The sequence below is a fragment of the Lacerta agilis genome, chromosome 16 (assembly GCF_009819535.1).
Source record: "Lacerta agilis isolate rLacAgi1 chromosome 16, rLacAgi1.pri, whole genome shotgun sequence".
NCBI lineage: Eukaryota > Metazoa > Chordata > Lepidosauria > Squamata > Lacertidae > Lacerta > Lacerta agilis.
Genome location: NC_046327.1, coordinates 8,142,352 through 8,165,278, shown reverse-complemented (window position 1 = coordinate 8,165,278; position 22,927 = coordinate 8,142,352). Strand labels below are relative to the sequence as shown.

Genomic DNA, 22,927 nt, shown 5'->3' with positions numbered 1-22,927 from the left:
TAGGAATGTTTACTTTCCTGTTCCTTCCACTTTGATCATGTCGCTCTTTATGGACTTCTGTTCATGTTCCATTTTATATTTAATTTTTTTATCTCTCATCTTTAAATCACTTAATTCAATTTGTACCTTCTTATCTCACATCTCTTTGACTATAATGTATTCTCTTTCCTTCAGGTATGTGCCACCTCACTTCTGCTGTTTCTCCTACTTGTCCTTTCTCTGTTATTATTTCTTATCTTTGGAATTCTCTTCCCACTGATAGTTGTCTTACTTCACTGTGTTCAAACAACCTTCTAAGACTTGTCTTTGTCCCCACTCCAAGCTTTCCGGTCCGATTGCTTTGCTTTTATTGCTGATCTCCCTTTGCTGAGTTTTTTCCCCCAAATCCACCTGCTCCTTTTCCCTAAACGTGTCACATCATTTATACTGTAACCTTTGTTGGGACACTTTGTGGTCATTTCTAGGGATCTGGTTGTGGGTGCGGTATAAATACAACAAGAAACCTTAGGGTGCTGTTGCTGTTTTCAGGTGGGATTCAGTCACTTGCTGGCAAACCAGTTAAAGCTGATTTGGCACTCTTGAGCTACAAATCATTCCTCCCACTGCCCCAAAATCCAACTTTTTGCTATAAGGAAAGTGATGGAGAAATGCACTAGGGACCGTAGGATAGTGATTACTTGATGCAATGTCATATACCCTCCAGCCAAAAAGTCAGAATGAATGCTCAATAAATAGACAACAACTTTAAATCAAATGTTTCACATTGGTTTGTTTGTTCCTTCTAGAAAATGGGATATTATATTTTTCCTCTATTATGCCTAATGGGGTCCCCCCCCCAACATTTAATTCCACAGCTGTCTTCTCACCATTTGTTTTCAAATACTGTGTGCATCAGTATGCCTGTTCATGTCCTCTAAGGTCCTGACGTTAGATCACAGTTTGAAATTCTAATTCTACACAGAATTAGTAACTGTGACTGCGAAACTAAGAAATAAGGATGAGTCACGGATAAAAGATGAGTGGAAGTGTTTTGAAGAGTATCTCAGAGGATATAATAGTCAGTTATCTTGCAAGTAGGAATGAGCACATGAGCAGCAGGTAACATTAAATAAAGGAAGATTTGAGATGAAAATGGGTGGAATAATAGATTATGCAGCCAACAAAAGACTACCTAGAATGCCATGGAGAGATGGACTGGGAAGTCCGAGGATAAGAGATAAGGATGAATATTGTATGGTGTAAAAAGTTGTAAAAGTGCATTAAAAATAAATAAACATGCTGACCAGGAAATGAGTCCCATTGAATTTAATGGCACTTACCTCTGAGTGATGTTTAGTATTGGTCTGAACACTCCGTCCTCTTTACCACAGCTAATGCAAGCTCTGAATCAAAACTGACCATATCCGATTACTTGAGGGAATACTTATTGATGAGCAGATGATAAAATTCTGTGAGCTTTAGTAGTAGGATGAGTATTATAGCACCCTATTCCCGCAGGTCTAAGGGCGGTTCACAAGGTCCCATTGCTCTGTCCCAGCTTCTGCCAACCTAGCAGTTTGAAAGCATGCCAGTGAAAGTAGATAAACAGGTAAATGGCATTTCCGTGCTCTCTGGCTTCTGTCACGGTGTCCTGTTGCGCCAGAAGCGGTTTAGTCCTGCTGGCCACATGACCCAGAAAGCCCTGCTGGCCACATGACCCAGAAAGCCGTCTGTGGACAGACGCCAGCTCCCCTGGCCTGAAAGCGAGATGAGCGCCGCAACCCCATAGTCGCTTTTGACTGGACTTAACTGTCCAGGGGTCCTTTACCTTACCTTACCTGTACCGGTCAGCAAAGTCAAATGTCTGTTCTCATAGGGAGAGTCAGTATTTCTGTGCATTGCGTTTCAGCATTGCTCCCTTATCAGTAAGGCTAATACTGTTGGAGAAAAGAGATATACTCTGCCTAGATCTTCTCCCATCACTGCCAGAGCAATGTAGATGGAGCAGGCACTGCAAAGGGTTCCCCGCCACAAAGGGAAAATACAGAAAGGGCCTTTCCCTAAAACTGCTGTCATGTAGAGTTTTACTCGATTATCACGTGTCCACTTCTGAAAATGGGATGTCACAGCAATAACGGATTAATTGTTGTATAATACATGTTAAGATGCTAACATACGGAAGTTTCAGTTCACTGTTCTCAAATACCTTTACAGTGGTACCTCAGGTTACAGACGCTTCAGGTTACAGACGCTTCAGGTTACAGACTCCACTTTCCCAGAAATAGTACCTCGGGTTAAGAACTTTGCTTCAGGATGAGAACAGAAATCGTGTGGCGGTGGCGCGGTGGCAGAGGGAGGCCCCATTAGCTAAAGTGGTACCTCAGGTTAAGAACAGTTTCAGGTTAAGAACGGACCTCCAGAACGAATTAAGTTCTTAACCCGAGGTACCGCTATACTTTCCTACCCATTGAAGGGAGCTTCAGGCAAGGACCATTTGCAGTTTCTGCTTGTTCTGCTGTATATCTCCTGTTACTTTGACCTGTGCTGTGTTTTGAAGCATCCTTTCAAGTAGGAAGTGCACTGCAGAGGCGCTTGCTTGGCAGGCTGTGCCAATTGTTGAAGCACAGTACTGGTGTTCCCCAACAAAAGTGGCTAACCTTTGCTTTTTCAGTGCATGATGGCAGCTTACTTGCATTTCGGGGAGACACTCTGTAGTCATAAGTATTTGGATCCTCTGCACATCTGCTATCTATTTTCCCGGAAAAGAATGGATTAGGTGCAAGGATCCTGCTAGCAGGCACTGTCTTCCTGTGTAAATACCTTTCTGCTGAATACAGTATGTTCCTGGTGGATTGATGATGCTTCAGTTTGTTAAACTGACCACTTACAAAAATACAGTCTTGCGTGTATTTCTTGAAATAGAAGTGCCACTTATATAGACTTATCACTAATTAGTTAGCAGTGATCCTTATTTCCTGATATTATCATGTCCTGTGAGTCTTGCAATTTTCTTTGACCTGTGCTGTGGTTTGAAACATTATTTGATCAGTATTCTCAATGAGTCATTTTATCCACATGTATTTAGTTAATTTTTTTCCTGCCTGTGTTTATATATACTCTATAAGGGAAAGGAAGCCTGACTGCTCACAGCTGAGTCTGGTAAAAGAGCAATTAGTTTCTATCAGAGCCAACAGCTGTCTGTAATGAATTCTGAATTAAAATTACGAGCAAAGAAAAGAATCTAGCCATCTGCAGGAAATGTGAAAATATTTTTATAACCCTAATAGCTGAGATCTGGACAAGGGGTATTTGTGAGATTTCCCAGCTGTACCTACAGTGAATTCTCGAATAGCCTCAGACACAGAGCACACCAGAATGCATAGCATCAATTTTGGCTGCTTAACCTCTTTGGCTGCACTTGAAGCAGCCTGTATTTGATCTAAAGTAGTCAGCATGCAAGCCTTCCTTTGTCAAAAAGCATTTTCCGTGCCTCCACAACGAAAATGTAGCCGTAAAAATAGTCCTGTTATCTTTGCACAGAGTCCTTCCAATCAGTGTTCCATTACTAAAATACCACCCCTCAAAATGATATGCATAACTGACTTGATTTTCCCCTGTCCTAAATTGTTCCTTTCAACAGAATATTGAGTTGCAGTATTGGTTTACATGTGGCATTTTGATTGTATTACCATTTCACATGTTGTAATTCAGTGCATAACCCTCCTGATTCCCACAACCCTTCCATTCCCACCACCCTTCTGAGTCATACCCCTCCCCACCCTCTCACTATATAAGGGTCTGGTGACTTCTGTTGCAGTGCACACGAAAGCTCATACCAAGACAACTTAGTTGGTATTCTAAGGTGCTACTGGAAGGGATTCCTTTTATTTTTTATTTTATTTTGACTATGGCAGACCAACACGGCTACCTACCTGCCTCCTGTTCTGTTTCCAATGTTCCTTTAATGTATGTTTTGGCCCTTCAAACAGCAGCATATCTCAAAATTATGGTTTGCTGAAAGGTGAAATGATATGGATATAGAAGCCACAGTTTAGAAATAAACCAATATGCCAGCTTCAGGCACTAGCATCTTCAGGTACAAGATGGGAGGTAGTGGGATGGGTGTCCAGCAGCTGCCTTAATAATCTGGTAAGTGGGTGAATAAATGAACTGAGCTAGTTGGATTCAATTGCTCCAGTTTGGTAGAATAGAGTAGTCATGAAATTCTACATCATTATTGATCCAGAGCAGATTCCAACATATAGTTAGCAGAGTATAAACTTAAACACGTTGCGGGATTCCCCCCCAAAATAGACCAAAGGCAATTAATATTTCATCCAGCAGAACTTTAGTGCAACTGAAGGCAAATGAGCATAATGGTCACAAATCCTTTCGGGCCTTACTTTTATAGTCAGCATGAGCTTGACAGAGAGAGATAAGAGAACCAGTTTAAGCCAGTTGTACTCAGCTTCTCTGAAGGAATAACCCAAACATTGTGAACCTTCTGCTTGTTTCTTTCACACAGAGAAGCTTCCAGAACCCTCTTGAATTAAGTAGAATAGGAAAGAGCTCTACACATCAGATCAGTACTTTCTGTACTAAGAAATGCAAACTGACAGATAGTTCATAAGAAGCCCCTTGGGTTTGTGAAGTAGAAGACATTGTGATGAGCTGTGTATGAAACAGAAGAAACGATTTTTTTCATTCCAGTTTTATCTTGCCCTTCCTTGGGGCAGAATCCACGCTCGCGTCCCATCAGCGGCTTTGCATCCTTTGCCACACCAGCCCAGCTCTTGCTGCTGCCACTGGGCAGGCATGGGGCACAGAAGGTTCACAGTGCCGTGCTATGCCTCCTGCCCACCCACGCGGGGGCTGGCCAACTGACGCAGCTCTTGGCAGGTGCATCCCCCCAACACTGGCTAGGTGGCCATTCAGCAAGGGGGCCAGGGACACAGCGACAAGGCCAGGCCGGGCTCCAGGGCCCAAAGACCCCCAGCGGCAGGAAGGGTGGAATGGGGATCCTTGCATGGGGGCACCTGGTTCACGCCCTTTCAAAATCATGCACCTGGGGCATGACCATCCCATCTCCCTGCATAATAACTCAATGAGGTAGATTAGCCTTGACTCAAAGCCATCCAATAAGCTTAATGGCTGAGCAGGGATTTGAACTAGGTTCAGAACTATTGATAGTATCACATTGTCTCTCACTGATGACTTACGATAACTCAGTGGGCAGAAGGAATGGTGTAGTACTTAATCTCCAACTATTAGCTACTAACAAATATGGATTCGTCCTCTAAATCTTCCCTTAAATGCCAGAAGGTTCTGTAATAGCCTGGCTATTGCCCGAGTCCTAGTGACGGACATCAGAACATGTTTCCTTGCTGCAGTCATTGTACAGAAGGGTAAATGTGGCTCCACCAAGCTCCGCATGCGTTATTTTTCAGCAAGTTTAAAGGTGTCTTACAATGGAGATATGACTGTTCCCTCTGCCTGCTGGTCAAACCCGTTTTTGTCACTCCTGCACATGGTCCCCAAAAGAGATGATGTGTTGTGTATGTTTGTTCTGTATCACAGTTGCTGACAGTGAAGGTGGTTCAGCAAACCAGTTGGTAAGGATTAAATGTCAGTTTCAGACAAAGACCAAGTTACAAAATGGTGGGTATGCAGCTTGTCTTGATATGAGCGCAATACATATGAAGAGGAAAGGGACAGGGTTTGCCATGTTCCTTGCTGGTCGGTCGCAAGGTTTTTTATCCTAATTTATGCATGCATTGCATAAATTCACAAAGACCATAATGGGAATTGAATACATTGTGAAGAAGTCCATTCCATATACAGCGTGCAAAATTAAGTGCCATTAAGATAAGGAGATTTTGCCACTAAATTCAGTTGCATTTTTTTGGCATCTTAGTCTTTCCCCTCAAAACACCTGATTCAAATTCAGCCATTGAGTTTGAGCCACAGTTTCCCTGTTTAATTGCTACACATGCATGCATAGACACAGGTTAAATGATATTATAAAGCGGTGTTTCACAGATATCTGTGCTATTGAGGTTTGTTGTTTCCTTGGGTAATAATCTCCACTTTTAATTTCATAATGTTCTAATTAGCTATGCATCATCATTGGCTTCTAAACTAGAATAATGTCTCTTTCTGCTCCCTTTTTAACCCTCTAAATAGCTTCTAATGATAATCTCTTACTTAGAGAAGATTGTGCCTCTCTGATGCTTAGTCCCTTTGTTGATTAGAGCTGAAATGTAGATTTAGGATCCCTACAAATTATCATCTTTTCCATATAAATACAGTTTTATTCAGTGATCCTTACAACCATTTACTTGCAATTTTATATAGCACATTCAGTGTATGGTAGGCCTCTATTATTCTTTTTTTCTCCTTTCCTTTTGGAGAATTAAAGCAGAACTATAGAGTCAATCGATGGGGCTCATAAGTTCACAAGGCCAACCCATGAAATTGGCATCTGAGGAGGGATTTGAAGTCAAGTCTGATTCAGGTATAGCATTCTGTCTGCTGGGTACATCTACTCTCAACAGAAAAATCCTCATATTTGTAAAGGGCATCATTTGTCAGGACATACATGGATCTGTGCCTCTTCCTCCCCTATAGCCCTGTTGGAAGTAAACACAGCAAGGCAGAAGAGAGGCATTGCAGCTCAGAAATAAGAACTGCAGCAGTGGGAATTTGTCACTCAGACATCACAAAATGTGCCTCGTGGCTCACACGGTAATATGCCATCTGTTGATATCGCAAATTGCCGTGGTCTTAAAAAATATTCTAGGAAGGATAGATGACTTTGTTTCTTGAGCATTAATCGCTCATTCATTTGTTTCTGCTCTCACTGAAGCCAAGAGAGCCAGTGTGGTGTAGTGGTTAAGAGCGGTAGACTCGTAATCTGGGGAACCGGGTTCGCATCTCCGCTCCTCCACATGCAGCTGCTGGGTGACCTTGGGCTAGTCACACTTCTCTGAAGACTCTCAGCCCCACTCACCTCACAGAGTGTTTGTTGTGGGGGGAAGGGAAAGGAGAATTTAGCCGCTTTGAGACTCCTTCGGGTAGTGATAAAGCGGGATATCAAATCCAAACTCCTACTCCTCCTCCTCCTCCTCTTCTTCTTCTTCTTCTTCTTCTCTTCTTCTTCTTCTTCTTCTTCTTCTTCCACAGCCTTTCTTAAGATGGGTGCTTAAGCCCACTTTACATGCCGCCTTGGTAACATGACTGCCACTGTAACCTAAACTGTGGCTGCATGCATAGATACCCATGTGGTTCAGGCTGATTAGAACCACACTTGAGAAGTGCCTCGAAATGAAAAGTTGCCCAGGAGTCATCATACCTTTTGATCCCAAACCTTTTGATCATCCTACAAGCAACGTAAATGCATGGAGAGACTGTTCACTAGATGTGTAATCAGTGGTCTAAACCACTGAGCCTCTTGGGCTTCCCGATCAGAAGGTCGGCGGTTCGATTCCCCGTGACGGGGTGAGCTCCCATTCCTCTGTCCCAGCTCCTGCCAACCTAGCAGTTCCAAAGCACACCAGTGCAAGTAGATAAATAGGTACCACTCTGGCAGGAAGGTAAACAGCGTTTCCGCGCACTCTGGTTTCCATCACAGTGTTCCTTTGCACCAGAAGCACTTTAGTCCTGCTGGCCACATGACACAGAAAGCTATCTGTGGACAAACACCAGCTCCCTCGGCCTGAAAGCGAGTTGAGCACCGCAACCCATAGTTGCCTTTGACTGGACTTAACTGTCCAGGGGTCCTTTACCTTTTTATTTTAATCAGTAAATTGGGCCTCAATCTCTCCATGAATGGAACCACAGAGATGGAAGGCAATAAGTAGTATAATCTAATTCAACTCCACATTCACGTCTCCTTCTTTTTTCCAGTGGAAATCTCGTAACCTTAAATGGCTGTGATTAAGCCTGCTGTGTATAGTACTTGCTTCTTGTATTAGGTACAATTAGTTCCCACTGATTTGTCTAATATAAATTACCTTGTAAGCATTATCTTACCTTCCTGCAGGTATTGTGTGGAGGAAAGAGATAAGTGCTGTAAAGTACACAGCACTCTGCAACAGATACTTACATTATTCCCACTGATTTGAACAAAACAGCTATTGTTGCATTGCACAACTTACCCTACAGTACAGAAGCTTTCCCTCTCACGTGACATGCATCTACTTTGTCCTATTCTTGCTGCTTTATTCTTAAACTTCTTACTGTTTGTTGGCTTGGGTACCGCTATGCACAGGGATTCCTCAGTGCCAACAATTAGCTGATCATCAGCTTGAGGAATGAAATCCATGAAAGAGAAATTTTTACCATGTCCTATGAAAGTGCTTCTGATGTTACATTTTGATTCTGAAGCAGTAGATACGTGTGACTTATATGACATCAAATTTTTACAATCTTCCTCCCCATGTTCGGAAAGATTAGAAATTCATTTGATCCAATTCAGCACATTAAAGTGTTTGTACCAACCTAAGATATGCCTGTGTCATCCAAATGTACATGCTGTGTGCCTGGATGAAGCAAAACACTGAGATGCACAAAGCCTACCCCTTTGGTTCCGCAGATACTTCTGCCTTCCTGCATGCTGGCCTTGCACATTGCAAAATGCATATTCAAACCACTGTTGCCGATTGTATGCATATTGTTATCTGCAATTGCTTTAATTGCACACTGTGTTCCCACCTGAAAAGCATGGACCAACTCTCTAAGCGGTATAACACAGATCTGAATAACTGTTGTACCTAACAGCCAATATAAGTTAATCACACTTAAGCCCATTGATTTCACCGATGTGAATCAAAAAGCACTCCTCTCAGTAATCATCAGGAGAATTTTCTTTAGCCATTAAGCTTCCTTATTCGGTGGAATGACAAAACAGCATTGGGCAATAAAGTAGCAGCGCCACTTGACAGCTTCTTTTTTTAATGCTAAGAATCTATGTCAACCATAACGCTGCCAGTCTACCAGTCCTTCCCTCCACCATCAAACCTCCATCTATGTGTCGTTCCTGTTATTTTGGTCTGAGGGCAACATGTTGCAACCACCTTGCGAAGCTAAGCAGTGTCTGGACAGGAGACCGCCTAGGAATCTCATGTATGCCACGTTGAGTTTAATAATGATGGTGGTGATAATGATAATATTTATATCCCGCCCATCTGGCTGGATTTCCCCAGCCACTCTGGGCGGCTTCCCACAGAATATTAAAAACATGATAAAACATCAAACATTAAAAACTTCCCTAAATAGGGTTGCCTTCAGATATCTTTTAAAAGTCAGATAGTTGTTTATTTCCTTGACATCTGATGGAGAGTGTTCCACAGGGCAGGCAACCACCAGCGAGAAGGCCCTCTGCCTGGTTCCCCTGTAACCTCGCTTCTCGCAGGGAGTGGAACCGCCAGAAGGCCTTCGGAGCCGGTCCTCAGTGTCCGGATAGATTGATGGGGGTGGAGACTGTGCCCGGGTCCAGACGGGCACAACAATTTGCCTCACCAACCCCATCTTCCTACCCTAACTGGCAGGGTGTGGCAGGATTGCAGTCAGGATAGGTATATGTCCTTAGTTCATCATGTGTTCAGATCATTGACAAGACGTTTCACATGGAGGGCGCCACTACAAAGAAGGCCCTCTACCTGGTTCCCTGTAGCCTCACTTCTCACAGTGAGGGAACCGCCAGAAGGTCCTTGGAGCTGGACCTCAGTGTCCAGGCTGAATGATGGGGGTGGGACACTCCTTCAGGTATACTGGGCCGAGGCTGTTTAGGGCTTTAAAGGTGAGTACCACTGAATATGTTGTAATAAAAGCATGCTTTGTGATGGTAATTACCAGGACAGAGTACTGATGCCTTTCTTGTGTGTGTGTCCATGGCAGCCATTTTGTACTAGCACCCACAGAGCTTCATTCTTAAAAAAGCATTGGATATAAGTATACTAAATATGAACATAAATACTTATATGCGGTGCTATTTTTCTAGAAAAAAGAAGTGCCGGAACTCACCATGAATAATGGCAATGGCACCCACCTGAGAGGTGCCAGAAACTGAGTTCCAGTGAGTTCAGGCGGGGGGGGGAAAGCCCTGCTTGTATCCCCCCCCTTTTTTCAATAAGGTCCGGGTAGCTTATGGTGCAGGTTAGGTAACATTGTTACTTAATTTGAATGAATATCCCTATAAAACTCAAATACTTTGAGTTGCACAGCAAGGAGCTACGGTGAGTACGCTGCTTTGTGTAAAAATGGTGCAGTTTGTTTTCTGATCACAATAATCTTCCTAGCAAAATTGCTGCTGTTTTTGTTTTTTGGCACTGCCGTTTAATTTACCATATAACTTCTCCATAAACTCTGTACCTTTCCATCAGCTTTTTTCCCTTTGTTTCGTTCTGTTTTTATCACAGTTGCTTTATGTACTCAAACCTCATAAATGGCAGTCTCTATATATTCCAAAGCCGCAAAATTCATCGGATTATCCCCTGATATATGTCAGATATGTCCTAAATGATTTTTTGGCCCATATTTTAATATCTTTGTTCTTCCAAATAAATGGCCTGTGAAATCTCGTAATTACAATGGCTTCCCTTGCCAGATCACTGAAATATCAGTTAAGGGTCCAGCACTGCAATAGCAACAAATTAATCAGAAAAGCCAATCTCCAAGCACAGCCACACAATGCCTTCAGTGTGAATGGCCCCCGAATGCCTCTTAAGTTCCCTTTTCTTGCATACTGTAGCTGTATCACATCATGGGACATTAGAGCATATTTCAACCACAGGACTGACTCAGTTGTGTTTGCAGATATTGAAAACAAATGTTGGAACTGGATGAATGATAGCACTGAAGCAATAACAATTTCCTAGTAGCATGCTTGTTTAATGGATTGCATAGTCTTTTGGCTTGTAAACACTGCAATTTCTGTTGCTAACTGAAATAAAAAGATCACACACACACACACACTGTTAGAGTTTGGTAGCAGCCTTATTGAGTAAAGTGAATGAAAGGAAGATCTTACAAGAAGTAGGGCAACCAAAGAAGAGGGGCAACCAAAATGGTCAAAGGCCTGGAAACGATGCCTTATGAGGAACGGCTTAGGGAGCTGGTATGTTTAGCCTGAGAAGAGAAGGTTAAGGGGTGATATGATAGCCATGTTCAAATATATAAAAGGAGGTCATATAGAGGAGGGAGAAAGGTTGTTTTCTGATGCTCCAGAGAAGCTGACACGGGGCAATGGATTCAAACTACAAGAAAGAAGATTCCAACTAAACATTAGAAGAACTTCCTGACAGTGAGAGCTGTTTGGCAGTGGAATTTGCTACCAAGGAGTGTGGTGGAGTCTCCTTCTTTGGAGGTCTTTAAGCAGAGGCTTGACAGCCATCTGTCAGGAATGCTTGATGGTGTTTCCTGCTTGGGCAGGGGGTTGGACTGGATGGCCCTTGTGGTCTCTTCCAACTCTATGATTCTATGATTCTAGAATAACTGTTTGGCTGCAGCTGCAATGGTATATTCACATTCGTAGGGCTTTGCTATATTGAACACAGTGGAACTTACTTCCGAGTAGACGTGCTGCTAACATTCATGACCTAAGCCTCCATCCTGAAAACAGGCTTGTCTCCATTCAAACAATATGCTTCAGGAATTACCACGTTCGAACTTTCCCCCTTCAAATTGCCAGATTAATTTCCAGAAGTGATGCAAAAAACCTGTGGGGTAGAGGCATGCAAACTTTTGAGCTTCATAGAACTCTTCACCAGACAGAACGAAGAGTCCTGTGAAGCTCTGAATACTTCAGAGAAAGCTGATCAAATGAACTTTTTGTTCCTATCCTATAGAACAATGGTAGGGAACCTTTTTGGATCTGTGGACCAGAAACTTATCAGCTTGTCCTCGCAGTCTCCTGATATCAGGTGAATGGGGGCATCAAAGTCCTAATGCTGGGACTTCAAAGCACCTCACTAAAACACACACACAGAAAATATGTGATTTTACAGGGGTTTAAATGGCAGATCCCATCCAGGTTACAAGGGGTTTGCATGGAACCCCCTGCTAAGATGAAGTTCCTCCCTTCATTTTAGCAAGGAGTTGAATGCAAATCCCTTTCATGTATCAGGTTCCCCATCCCTGCTATAGGCCAATACATAAGCAAAAAACAATGTACACACACACACACACACCACCACACACAAAACACCAAACATCCAGAGCGTAAGTAATTTATTAATATTTTACTAAAGGATTATAACTGCTTGTGCACACGCAAAACACATTCTGACAGCTCTTGAAAATTGGGAATCAGCATGTCTTTAAAATTTAGACCACAGAACATTGGTACCCATTTGGACTACACCTCCCATTATCCTTGACCATTCACCATGCTGGATGGGGCCGATGGGAGTTGAGTGCCTGAACATTTGGAGGTCCCGTACATAGGCTACCCGATCTGTAGAGTTTAGCATTTGGTGAGGCAGATCTCCCCCTGCCCTCTCTTTGCTCTAAGATTTTCCGGCTAAACGTAATAAACTTAACTGCTTTGGGCTTAGTTTGTTCCTTTTGAAGGAACAGTGCCTGGCAACTCAGACAAGGAAAGGCTTAGATAACCCAGAGATTCCTTATCAGCTTGTACTGTTCATGCTATGTTTGGGACTCGCGCTATAGAAATGAGTTAGGGAGGGAAGCAAAATGCACATCAGTTATTATCACCATGCCACCAAGCTCAGGTCCGCAAGATCAAAGAGACTTCCCTACTCTTTAAGAATTCTAATCCTTCAGTTTAAGTCATGCACACCACAACAGTGATGGTTGTGGGGGGGGGGGGGGAACCAATAACAAGCATTTAATAATAGAATCCTAGAATAATGAGCTAGATAAGAGAAATGTGGGTTGCTTAGTTTGACCTTGGTGGTTCTGACAAAAATGTATACGCAACAATTTCACATACAAATCAAAAGACAAATTAATTCCTTTATCTAATTTAGTTAACAAAGCAATACCGCGGACTGATCACTCTTGATTGGACTAAAATGTCAGTGGGCTTTGTTGTGTATAGTTAGGAGAAAAATCTTCCTTTTTTAAAAGTCATTAACAAAAGGGACATCGATATTTTTGTCTTTTGCAGGTTTAGCTGGTTTAAGGGATGTTATTATCAATGATACAAAAGACTTTTTCCCTACTTTAATAAAACACACCTTAATTGTGGGGTTTTAATTGGCCGCTTTGAAGAAAATTATAATAAAACCACATTCCTGTGTCATGGATTTCAGCCTCAAGCATGTTGCAGGGAAGTCAACTAACAAGGGTGATTGGAGAGCCCCTGGGAGTATCATGCTCATGTGATCCTGGGGTCAGCTCTCGCCTGGTGATGTTGTGTTTCTATGTAAGTCTTTTCAGAGAATGAAAAAAAGCCCTTTACCTCTGCATTTCCCCCAGTCCTCTCAAACACATATTTATTTTCACCCCTTGTCAAGATTTCATGGAACTAAATCTCATGAAAGATTCAAAAATGTCCAGTGCTCAGGGCACCAATACAGGCCCTGAGCTCAGGAAGCATTGTTGCCATGTCAGACAACAGCATAGTGTGAAATCAAAATATTTCAGTCTCTTTAGGTTTATTTAGTTAATTGGAGTAAAGCCTACAATGTGTGGTAAGGTGGAAAATACACTCAGTGATAACCATTAGTGTAAAACTAAATCCTTAGTGGGATGGAAACAATATTAACTTGGATAATAGCTTCACTGAGCCACAGGAAACTGAGGTGGTGCTCCAGAAACCTGCTAAAGGGCAGGAAACTGCAAGAAGAAGCAGCTGGAGGGAATGACTCATGGTTTCAGTTGTCTCTGAGCCAGTGTGGTGCAATGGTTAAGAGCGGTGGACTTGTAATGTGGGGAACTGGGTTCACGTCCCTGCTCCTCCACATGCAGCTGCTGGGTGACCTTGGGCTAGTCACACTTCTCTGAAGTCTCTCAGCCTCACTCACCTCACAGAGTGTTTGTTGTGGGAGAGGAAGGGAAGGAGAATGTTAGCTGCTTTGAGACTCCCTCAGGTAGTGATAAAGCAGGATATCAAATCCAAACTCTTCTTCCTCTTCTTCTTCTTCTTCTTCTTCTTCTTCTTCTTCTTCTTCTTCTTCTGTACTCATGCACAGAGTATGGGAAACAAGCAAGACTAATGTAAGCTCTTAATATAGGGTAGCAAATAGGACCTAATAGACTATACTGAAACCTAACTGGATGAGACTCCTGACTGGACTGTAGAAATAGAGGGGAATAATCTGTTAAAAAGGAGTTGACCAAACAGGAAGGGAACGGGAGTTGCATTATATGTAAAGGATGTGTACACTTGTGAAGAAATCCACTACATGGAGCATGAAAGGCAGATTGAGAGTATATGGGTAAAAAAATGTAGGAGAGAGACCTTACTGTAAGTGTCTGCTATAAACCCCCCAAGCCTGGCTGAAGACTTGGATGATGCCTTCCTACAGCAAATTACCAAACACTCAAAAAAGGAGAGATAAAGTAATCATGGGAGACTTCAACTACCACAATATCTGTTGGAACTCAAACTCTGCCAAGAATGAAAGTTCCAGCAAACTCCTCCATTGCCTTGCTGACAATTTCATTTTGCAGAAGGTGGAAGAAGCAACAAGGGCACTTGGTCCTCACCAACAGGGAGAAACTGATTGACCAAGAAGTATTGAGACCCTTGGGAGGAAGTGATATTGTCCTCTTGGGTTTCTTGATACAAAGGCAATGGAAAGCTGAGTGTAGTCAGACATGCACTCTACATTTTAGGAAGGCCAGTTTCCGAAAGCTCAAGGAACTACTGGGTGAGATCGCATGGTCAGAAATACTCAAAGAGAATGGAGTCCAAGGTGGATGGGAGTTCCTTAAAGGTGAAATATTGAAGGCACAAATGCTTAAGGGGCTTACAGATGAGCTGTGGTTTATGTATAAGAAATGGAAAACAGGAATTCACAAGGGAATAGTATACACAAGTAGCCAACAGTTGCAGGGTGAATGTCAGGTGGGCTACAGCTCAGAATGAGCTCAGGCTTGCAAGAGAGGTTAAAAACAATTTTTAAAAAGGTTCCTTCAACTATGTTTGAAGCAAGAAGAAGAAGAAGAACAAGCAAGTAAGAGGTCCTCTGCATGGAGAAGATGGAGAAATGCTATTGGGTGACAGAAGGTGGAACTGCTCAACACCTACTTTGCCTCTGTCTTCACCCAAAAGTACAGCAGTGCCCAACCTGGTGATGAAAGAATAAATGATAAAAGGAGGGAGCTGCAGCCCAATACATTCATCCCTCATGTTACGGCCGCTGCAGGTTACGTCTTTTCAGGTTGCGTTCCGCACCAAACCAGAAGTACTGGAATGGTTTACTTCCGGTTTCAGCACTCACGCATGCGCAAAAGCACTAAATCGTGCTTCGCGCATGCGTAGAAGCACCGGATTACGTCACGCACGTCCGCAGACGCGGTGCTGCTTGATACGAATGCTGTGGGTTGTGGACGTGCTTCCATCATGGATTACGTCCGCAACCCGAGCATCCACTGTATAGGAAAAAGGGTGGTAAGGGAATACCTAGCTACTTTAAATGAATTCAAATCTCCAGGGCTTGATGAGCTTCACTGGAGAGTACTAAAGGAGTTATGGATCTCAGAGGCTCTGTCTATAATCTTTGAGAATGCTTGGAGAACACAGGAGGTCCCTGCAAACTAGAGGTTGTCCGCATCTTCAAAAGGGGGGGGGGGGTAGAGAAGTCCCAGGTAACTACCAACCAGTCAGCTTGACATCAATACCAAGAAAGGTCATCGAGCAAGTTAGCTAAACAGTTGGTCTTTAAGCACTTAGAAAAGGATGCTGTGACTCCTAAGACCCAGCATGAGTTTCTCAAAACAAGTCATGCCAGGCAAATCTCTCTCTCTCCTCTCTCTCCTCTCTCTCTCTCTGTGTGTGTGTGTGTGTCTATGACAGTGTTACAATGGGAATGCTGTGGACATAGTTAGTGTATCTTGATCTCAGTACGGCTTTTGACAAAGTCCCCCATGATATTCTTGCAGAGAAGCTGGTAAAATGTGGGCTGCATGAGATTACTGTTAGAATAATAATAATAATAATAATAATAATAATAATAATAATAATAATAATAATAATTTATTATTTGTACCCCGCCCATCTGGCTGGGTCTCCCCAGCCACTCTGGGTGGCTTCCATCAAATATTAAAATACAGTTAGGTGTATTTGTAGTTGCTTGACTGACCAAATGCATAGAGTGCTTACTGCTGGTTCCTCTTCATCCTGGAAAAATTCTACAGCATTCTGCATCCTTCCAATTCTGCAGTTCTGTGATTCTGTGACTCGTTGTCACTTGCCAGCAAAGCTCTTTTCCCCATAGTACTTCCATAGTGTTGGGAGCTGCTTCTTTGTGACACGATTTCTTTCCCCCCCTTTTTTTGTTTATACTGAAAAAGACACTGGAAACCAGGATCAATTGCAATGATGTATGTTGCCATGACAGTATGTCAAGAAGTGTTGTACCGTAATGTTTCTATCGCTTACACGTATCTTGTGTTTTGTTTTTCTTCCCCCTAGTGCCGGAGTTGGCAGGACCGGCTGTTTCATTGTAATAGATGCCATGCTAGAGAGAATAAAGCATGAAAAGACTGTAGATATTTATGGCCATGTAACACTAATGAGAGCCCAGAGGAATTACATGGTTCAAACAGAGGACCAATACATCTTTATCCACGATGCACTGCTTGAAGCAGTGACATGTGGAAATACCGAAGTGCCAGCCAGAAACCTGTATGCATATATCCAGAAGCTGACACAGATAGAAGCAGGAGAGAATGTCACAGGGATGGAACTGGAATTTAAGGTACTTTGTATAACGGGGGTTTCCCCGCTGGGTTTTACAGTGAAAACTGTTACACTGGGGGGTTGGGGGAAGTTATACTTGATTCCAAATGGGTCTAGGGTGAGTTCATGTGCTTTGGTAGATTTCCCTATGAAGGATTAGCAACAGAGTCTAGTCGTTCTGCTAGGGGGTATGCAAAATATACCTTTGTAAGTTTGTTTTCTAAAGAGTTAGTGTTGCATTAAAGCAGGGTTTTGAAACATGCGTATTTTATTTTATTTTTTGCATATGAGATTCAACAAACAATTGGACAAGGACACAAGAATGCCCCCCCCCCCCCAAAGGATCAGAGCAAAGGCCTGGCTAGCGTGGAGCAAACGCCTGAGAGCCAGTGTGGTGTAGTGGTTAAGAGCGGTAGACTCGTAATCTGGGGAACCGGGTTCGCTTCCCCGCTCCTCCACATGCAGCTGTTGGATGACCTTGGGCTAGTCACACTTCTCTGAAGTCTCTCAGCCCCACTCACCTCACAGAGTGTTTGTTGTGGGGGAGGAAGGGAAAGGAGAATGTTAGCCACTTTGAGACTCCTTCGGATAGTGATAAAGTGGGATATCAAATCCAAACTCTTCTTCTTCTTCTAGTCCAGCTTTCTGTTCTCACAATGGCTAACCACATTGCTGTTTGAAGCCCACAGGTTGCAATAGCCCCCTCTCACTCCCCAACCCTAGCAAAGGCTTTTCGGGAGCATACCTCCTGAAGCTAGTACATATCCACATTGGCTAGTAGCGTTTGGCATTGCCTTGTTCTCCATTCATTTCTCTAACCCCCTTTCAAAGCCTTCCAAGTCAGGAACACCGCACTATCTTATGATAGCATGTTCCATAGTTTAAAAATGTGCCGTGTGAAGAAGTGATAGGAAATTATCTGTATAAGAAGGTTTGGTCTGATTAAATTGCAAAATTATGCTCTTTCTCTCTTTCCACAGCGGCTAGCCAGCTCTAAAGCTCACACTTCAAGATTCATCAGTGCCAATCTTCCATGTAATAAATTTAAAAATCGCCTTGTTAATATTATGCCATATGAATCCACAAGGATATGTTTGCAGCCTATTCGAGGGGTAGAAGGGTCTGATTATATCAATGCCAGCTTTATCGATGGATACAGGTACTAAAACGCAGGGTTTTTCTGTGTGGTAAAAAAAAAAAAAAAGATTCCTCTTTACAAATTCAGTAAGTTTTTATCGACCGACAGAAGTGGGTCAGTTTCAGTGGGTCTGCTCTAACACAGTTGGACACAACCCAATGCACTGTGCAGCTGTTTCTTCTTGCTATTGTGGCAGTCGCTGTAGTACCACAGTTTTTTCCTGTACCAGTAGAGGGACACGGATGGCGCTGTGGTCTAAACCACTGAGCCTCTTGGGCTTGCCGATCCAAAGGTCAGCGGTTCGAATCCATGAAACAGAGTGAGCTCCCGTTGCTCTGTCCCAGCTCCTGCCAACTTAGCAGTTTGAAAGCATGGCAGTGCAAGTAGATAAATGTGGCAGGAAGGTAAACGGTGTTTCCATGCACTCTGCTTTCTGTCATGGTGTTCCATTGCACCAGAAGCGGTTTAGTCATACTGGCCCCACCTGAAAAGTGGTCTGTGGACAAATGCCGGCTCCCTCTGCCTGAAAGCGAGATGAGCGCCACAACCCCATAGTCGTTTTTGACTGGACTTAACCAACCAGGGGTCATTTACCGTACCAGTCACATGTCTGTTCTCATAGGGAGAGTCTGTATTTCTGTGCATTGCATTTCAGCACCGCTCCCTTATCAGTAAGGCTAATGCTGTTGGAGAAAAAAGATATGCTCTGCCTAGATCTTCTCCCATCACTGCCAGAGCAATGTAGACAGAGCAGGCACTGAAAAGGGTTCCCCGTCACGAAGGGAAAATACCGAAAGGGCCTTTCCCCAAAATGCTGTGATGTAGAGTTTTTCTCGATTATCACATGTCCACTTCTGCAAATGGGAAGTCACAGCAATAACAGATTGATTTTCCTATAATACATGTTAAGATACTAACATATGGAAGTTTCAGTTCACTGTTCTCAAATGCTGGCAGTAAAGCAGCAAACAGATGGTACAGAAATGCAGCACAGTTACAAACAGTAGGACTCCAGCAGCTGGTTATTTAAGATACTATGCAGATACTAAATGTGTGGACTGAGGCTCTGTGGGCGAATAGAAGATTTCTACTTGTAGAAGGGGAAAGTGTGGCCATGTTTCTTGGCAGCTTTAAGAAAATGAACTAGCCTGCCACATTCCCACCTCTTTTCATGACCTCAAAACTTTTCCCCGATACTTTTGCGTCATTAGAAGAGTTAACAAAACAAAAACGTGCTTTGGGGCCATAAGTCATAAGCTCAATAGACTGTATGACAGCCAGCCTTGAATGCAAAAATGGAGCTTTACCACTAAGTGTTTCCTAAGTGCTTTTTGCAACTCACAAAATTGAGCTATTAGAGCTGCATTAAAATTTAAATAAGATAAAGCCATAAATCACAATATTAACAGTGCCATTTCTTCCACAAACTTCCAAAAAAACAAAACAATGCTATTGTTTGATTAAACAACCTTTAATATGTTTTTAATGTGCTTATGATCAATAATTTACAGCTGTACATGGCTTAGAGTTGATGGTTCAGCATAATGTTTACATTCAACAAGAGAGTCTTTTGACTTCCTTGGATTGGTAAATGTTTGCCCTTATATTTTAAACTTAGGCAACAAAAAGCCTATATCGCTACACAGGGACCTTTGGCAGAAACAACAGAAGATTTCTGGAGAATGCTTTGGGAGCACAATTCAACCATCGTAGTCATGCTTACTAAACTACGAGAAATGGGCAGAGTAAGTATGTGGCACATTTCCAGACAGTCAATGTCAAAAAATTGGTTTGGCATAGGATGCGCATCAAGAGCAAGTGACTCAAAAGAGCGGTTACTTACACTGGACCAACTATTATTGGTATACAGTGGTACCCCGGGTTACGCACACCCCATGTTGCAGACGTTAAAGTTGCAAACGCCCACAACCCGGAAGTGTTTTCGGAGTGTGCGTGACCCCCGGATGCACAGAAGCGTTCTGTGCACTTTGTGCATGTGCAGAAGTGCTCAAATCGCACATCTTCCGGGTTTTTTGGGTTTTTTTGTGTGTTCGTGATACATACGCCCACGTTACATACCGCGACCCAGAAAGATTGCGTACGTAACCCGGGGTACCACTGTTTAGGCAATCATCTTCACTAGGCACAATGGAAAGGAAGCTAATCCTCAAGGACGCACATAATAAAAATGTACAAATATACCGTATTTTTCGGTCCATAAGGCGCTCCGGACCACAAGACGCACTTGTTTTTTAAAGGGGAAAAACCAGGAAAAAAATATTTTCCTGGTTTTCCTCCTCTAAAAAACACGGAGGGGAGCGCTGGAGGGGAAGCCCCTTCTCCCTTCACAGCGGCTCATCCCCACTTCCTTAAAGGGACATGGGGACGAGGGGAGAAAGTTTCTCCCCTCCTCCCCATGTCCCTTTAAAGCAACAGGGGATAAGCCTGCTTTTGGCATCGGGGCGCAGGGTGGTGGAGAAAGCAGCAGCATCCCCGCTGTTTCCTCCACCATCCCATGCCGCACCGATCCCAAAAGCCTGCTTTTGGGATTGGCGGGCAGCGCGTGGGGTGGTGGAGGAAATCCTCTACCAACCTCCCTGCCACCCACCGATCCCAAAAGCAGGTATCGCAGCTGCCTCCCCCCACCTCCCGCCGAATACGGCGGGACGTGGGGGGAGGCAGCAGAGATGTTGGTGGATCGTGCTAGCAGCTCCGTTCACGGAGCTGCTGGCACAATCCACCAACATCCCCTTCGCTCCCCGCCGCCTCCCCCCATCCCTCGCCGCGTTTGGCGGGACGTGGGGGGAGGCGGCGGAGGTGTTGGTGGATCGTGCTAGCAGCTCCGTGAACGGAGCTGCTGGCACGATCCACCAACATCCCCTTTGCTCCCCGCCGCCTCCCCACATCCCCCGTCGCGTTCAGCGGGACGTGGGGGGAGGCGGCGGAGGTGTTGGTGGATCGTGCTAGCAGCTCCGTTCACGGAGCTGCTGGCACGATCCACCAACATCCCCTTCGCTCCCCGCCGCCTCCCCCCCATCCCTCGTCGCGTTCGGCGGGACGTGGGGGGAGGCGGCGGAGGTGTTGGTGGATCGTGCTAGCAGCTCCGTTCACGGAGCTGCTGGCACGATCCACCAACATCCCCTTCGCTCCCCGCCGCCTCCCCCCATCCCCCGTCGCGTTCGGCGGGACGTGGGGGGAGGCGGCGGAGGTGTTGGTGGATCGTGCTAGCAGCTCCGCTCGCCGAAAGAAGCTTCTTTCGGTGAACGGAGGTGCTGGCATGATCCAGCAACATCGCTGCTGCCTCCCCCCACCTTCCGCCGAACACGACGGGGGATGGGGGGAGGCAGTGGGAGCGAAGCCTTCGCTCCATAAGATGCACAGCGATTTTCCCTTCCATTTTAGGAGGGAAAAAGTGCCTCTTATGGAGCATAAAATACGGTATATAACTAGCATGTCTTCATATACATACAACATCAACATATGATCTGGAGAGCGGCATTTCCTGTAGCTCCCAATCATGTCAAGAATATAGGCTAAGGTTTATAGAGAGCGTTAGTTCTTAAACATTGTTTCCAGGTTACTCAATGAAAATAATAATAATGGAGGGTGACTTCCCTTGAAAAACACCTAGCCAGTGACTATAGAGCTTCTCCTGCAATATAACTACAGGGGGTTGTTGGATATGTTCTGAAGTGTAGAGTCAACCCATAGGGTCAACTAGTCCAAGCCCATATGGCTTAGTTCTTGCAAACATCAGAAGAGGTGCCTGTCTTTTGTCTTAACTGCATCGCTTCTTTGGTGTGCAGGCCAAGGCTCACATCATTGAATGCTTCCCCGTGAACATTCATGTATTCCTAAAACTAGCACATAGCTGTCAACTTTCCCTTTTTTTGTGGGAAATTCCCTTATTCCAGCGCCGTTTCCCACTGCAAAAAAGGGAAAGTTGACAGCTATGGCCGTTTCCCAATGCAAGAAAAAGGAAGGTTGATAGCTATGCTAGCGTGGCAGGGGAAAGTCTAAGGTGGAACATTTCTGTGTGCAGGTCAGTTTGAAAAAAAAATGAAGGAGTATTCTGTCTTAGAAGTGGTGCAATCCAGACAAAGAATATATGCCATAACCATCACAATTATAACAAACAAAGGCTTGACATATTTCGCTTTGCATGTCACAAGTCTATCTCGTATATTAAACTCCAGTAGCTAATGAAAAGGATTGCTTACGTAAATGGACTTTTCCACGATATTCTAATTTTTTGAGTTTCACCTGTAGATGGATGATAACTTTTAAGCCAGTCTTGTAATAATTTAATTTTACGTCTTTTTTTTTTTTTTTTAAATTGCCCAGTACCTATTTTCCTATCTCTTGCAGTTCTGGCAATTTGTTCACAGCCTTAAACTGTATTTTGATGATCGTGTTGCTTCCTCAGACATTTGCCAGACGAATGAATCGATTATCAAAAAGAGCAATATTACCCACTCATAAAACATGCACATTGCTATTTGGACACACCCAAAATCCTATGGGCTCTCCAGACTTTCGCAACTGGAGTCCACGCAAGAACCACGAGCTTCTCTGCATTTTACAAAAGCACTGCATTTCTGGCCTTCGAGGTTGTTGTTAAAAAGTTAGCTCCTTAAGAGCTGACCCTAATGGGTGTTAAAGTTGGGATGGGAGCAGTAGGGAAATCCGAGTGCTTCACATACATAAAGCATTTGTTAGTTTTAGCGTACAACACAATCAGGAGGGAAGAGTCTTTGAGACAAGTGGGGAAAGAATTTAGATGCATGCAGTCATAGGGCAATGGTGTTCAAGAGCTATCAGAGGAGACAAGAGAAAAGAGGAAGGTAGCTGTGAACATGAAGAACAAAATGGGCAGCAGCTAGAAAGAATCGTTTCAGGCAAACCCAGTAAAGGCAGAATGAGGGTGAGAAGTGAAGATA

General features: G+C 43.8%; 1 protein-coding gene across 50 annotated transcripts in view; it reads left to right on the top strand.

Moving 5' to 3' along the window:
• PTPRD (protein tyrosine phosphatase receptor type D) overlaps nt 1–22,927 on the top strand; it is a 794,829-nt gene that overhangs the window by 755,145 nt on the left and 16,757 nt on the right. For all 50 annotated transcript variants that reach the window (XM_033173198.1, XM_033173199.1, XM_033173220.1 and 47 more), the window contains 3 exons: nt 16,583–16,868; nt 17,830–18,008; nt 19,606–19,732. In XM_033173198.1, coding sequence (XP_033029089.1) covers nt 16,583–16,868; nt 17,830–18,008; nt 19,606–19,732 — 592 coding nt within the window. The remainder of the gene's footprint in view (nt 1–16,582; nt 16,869–17,829; nt 18,009–19,605; nt 19,733–22,927) is intronic.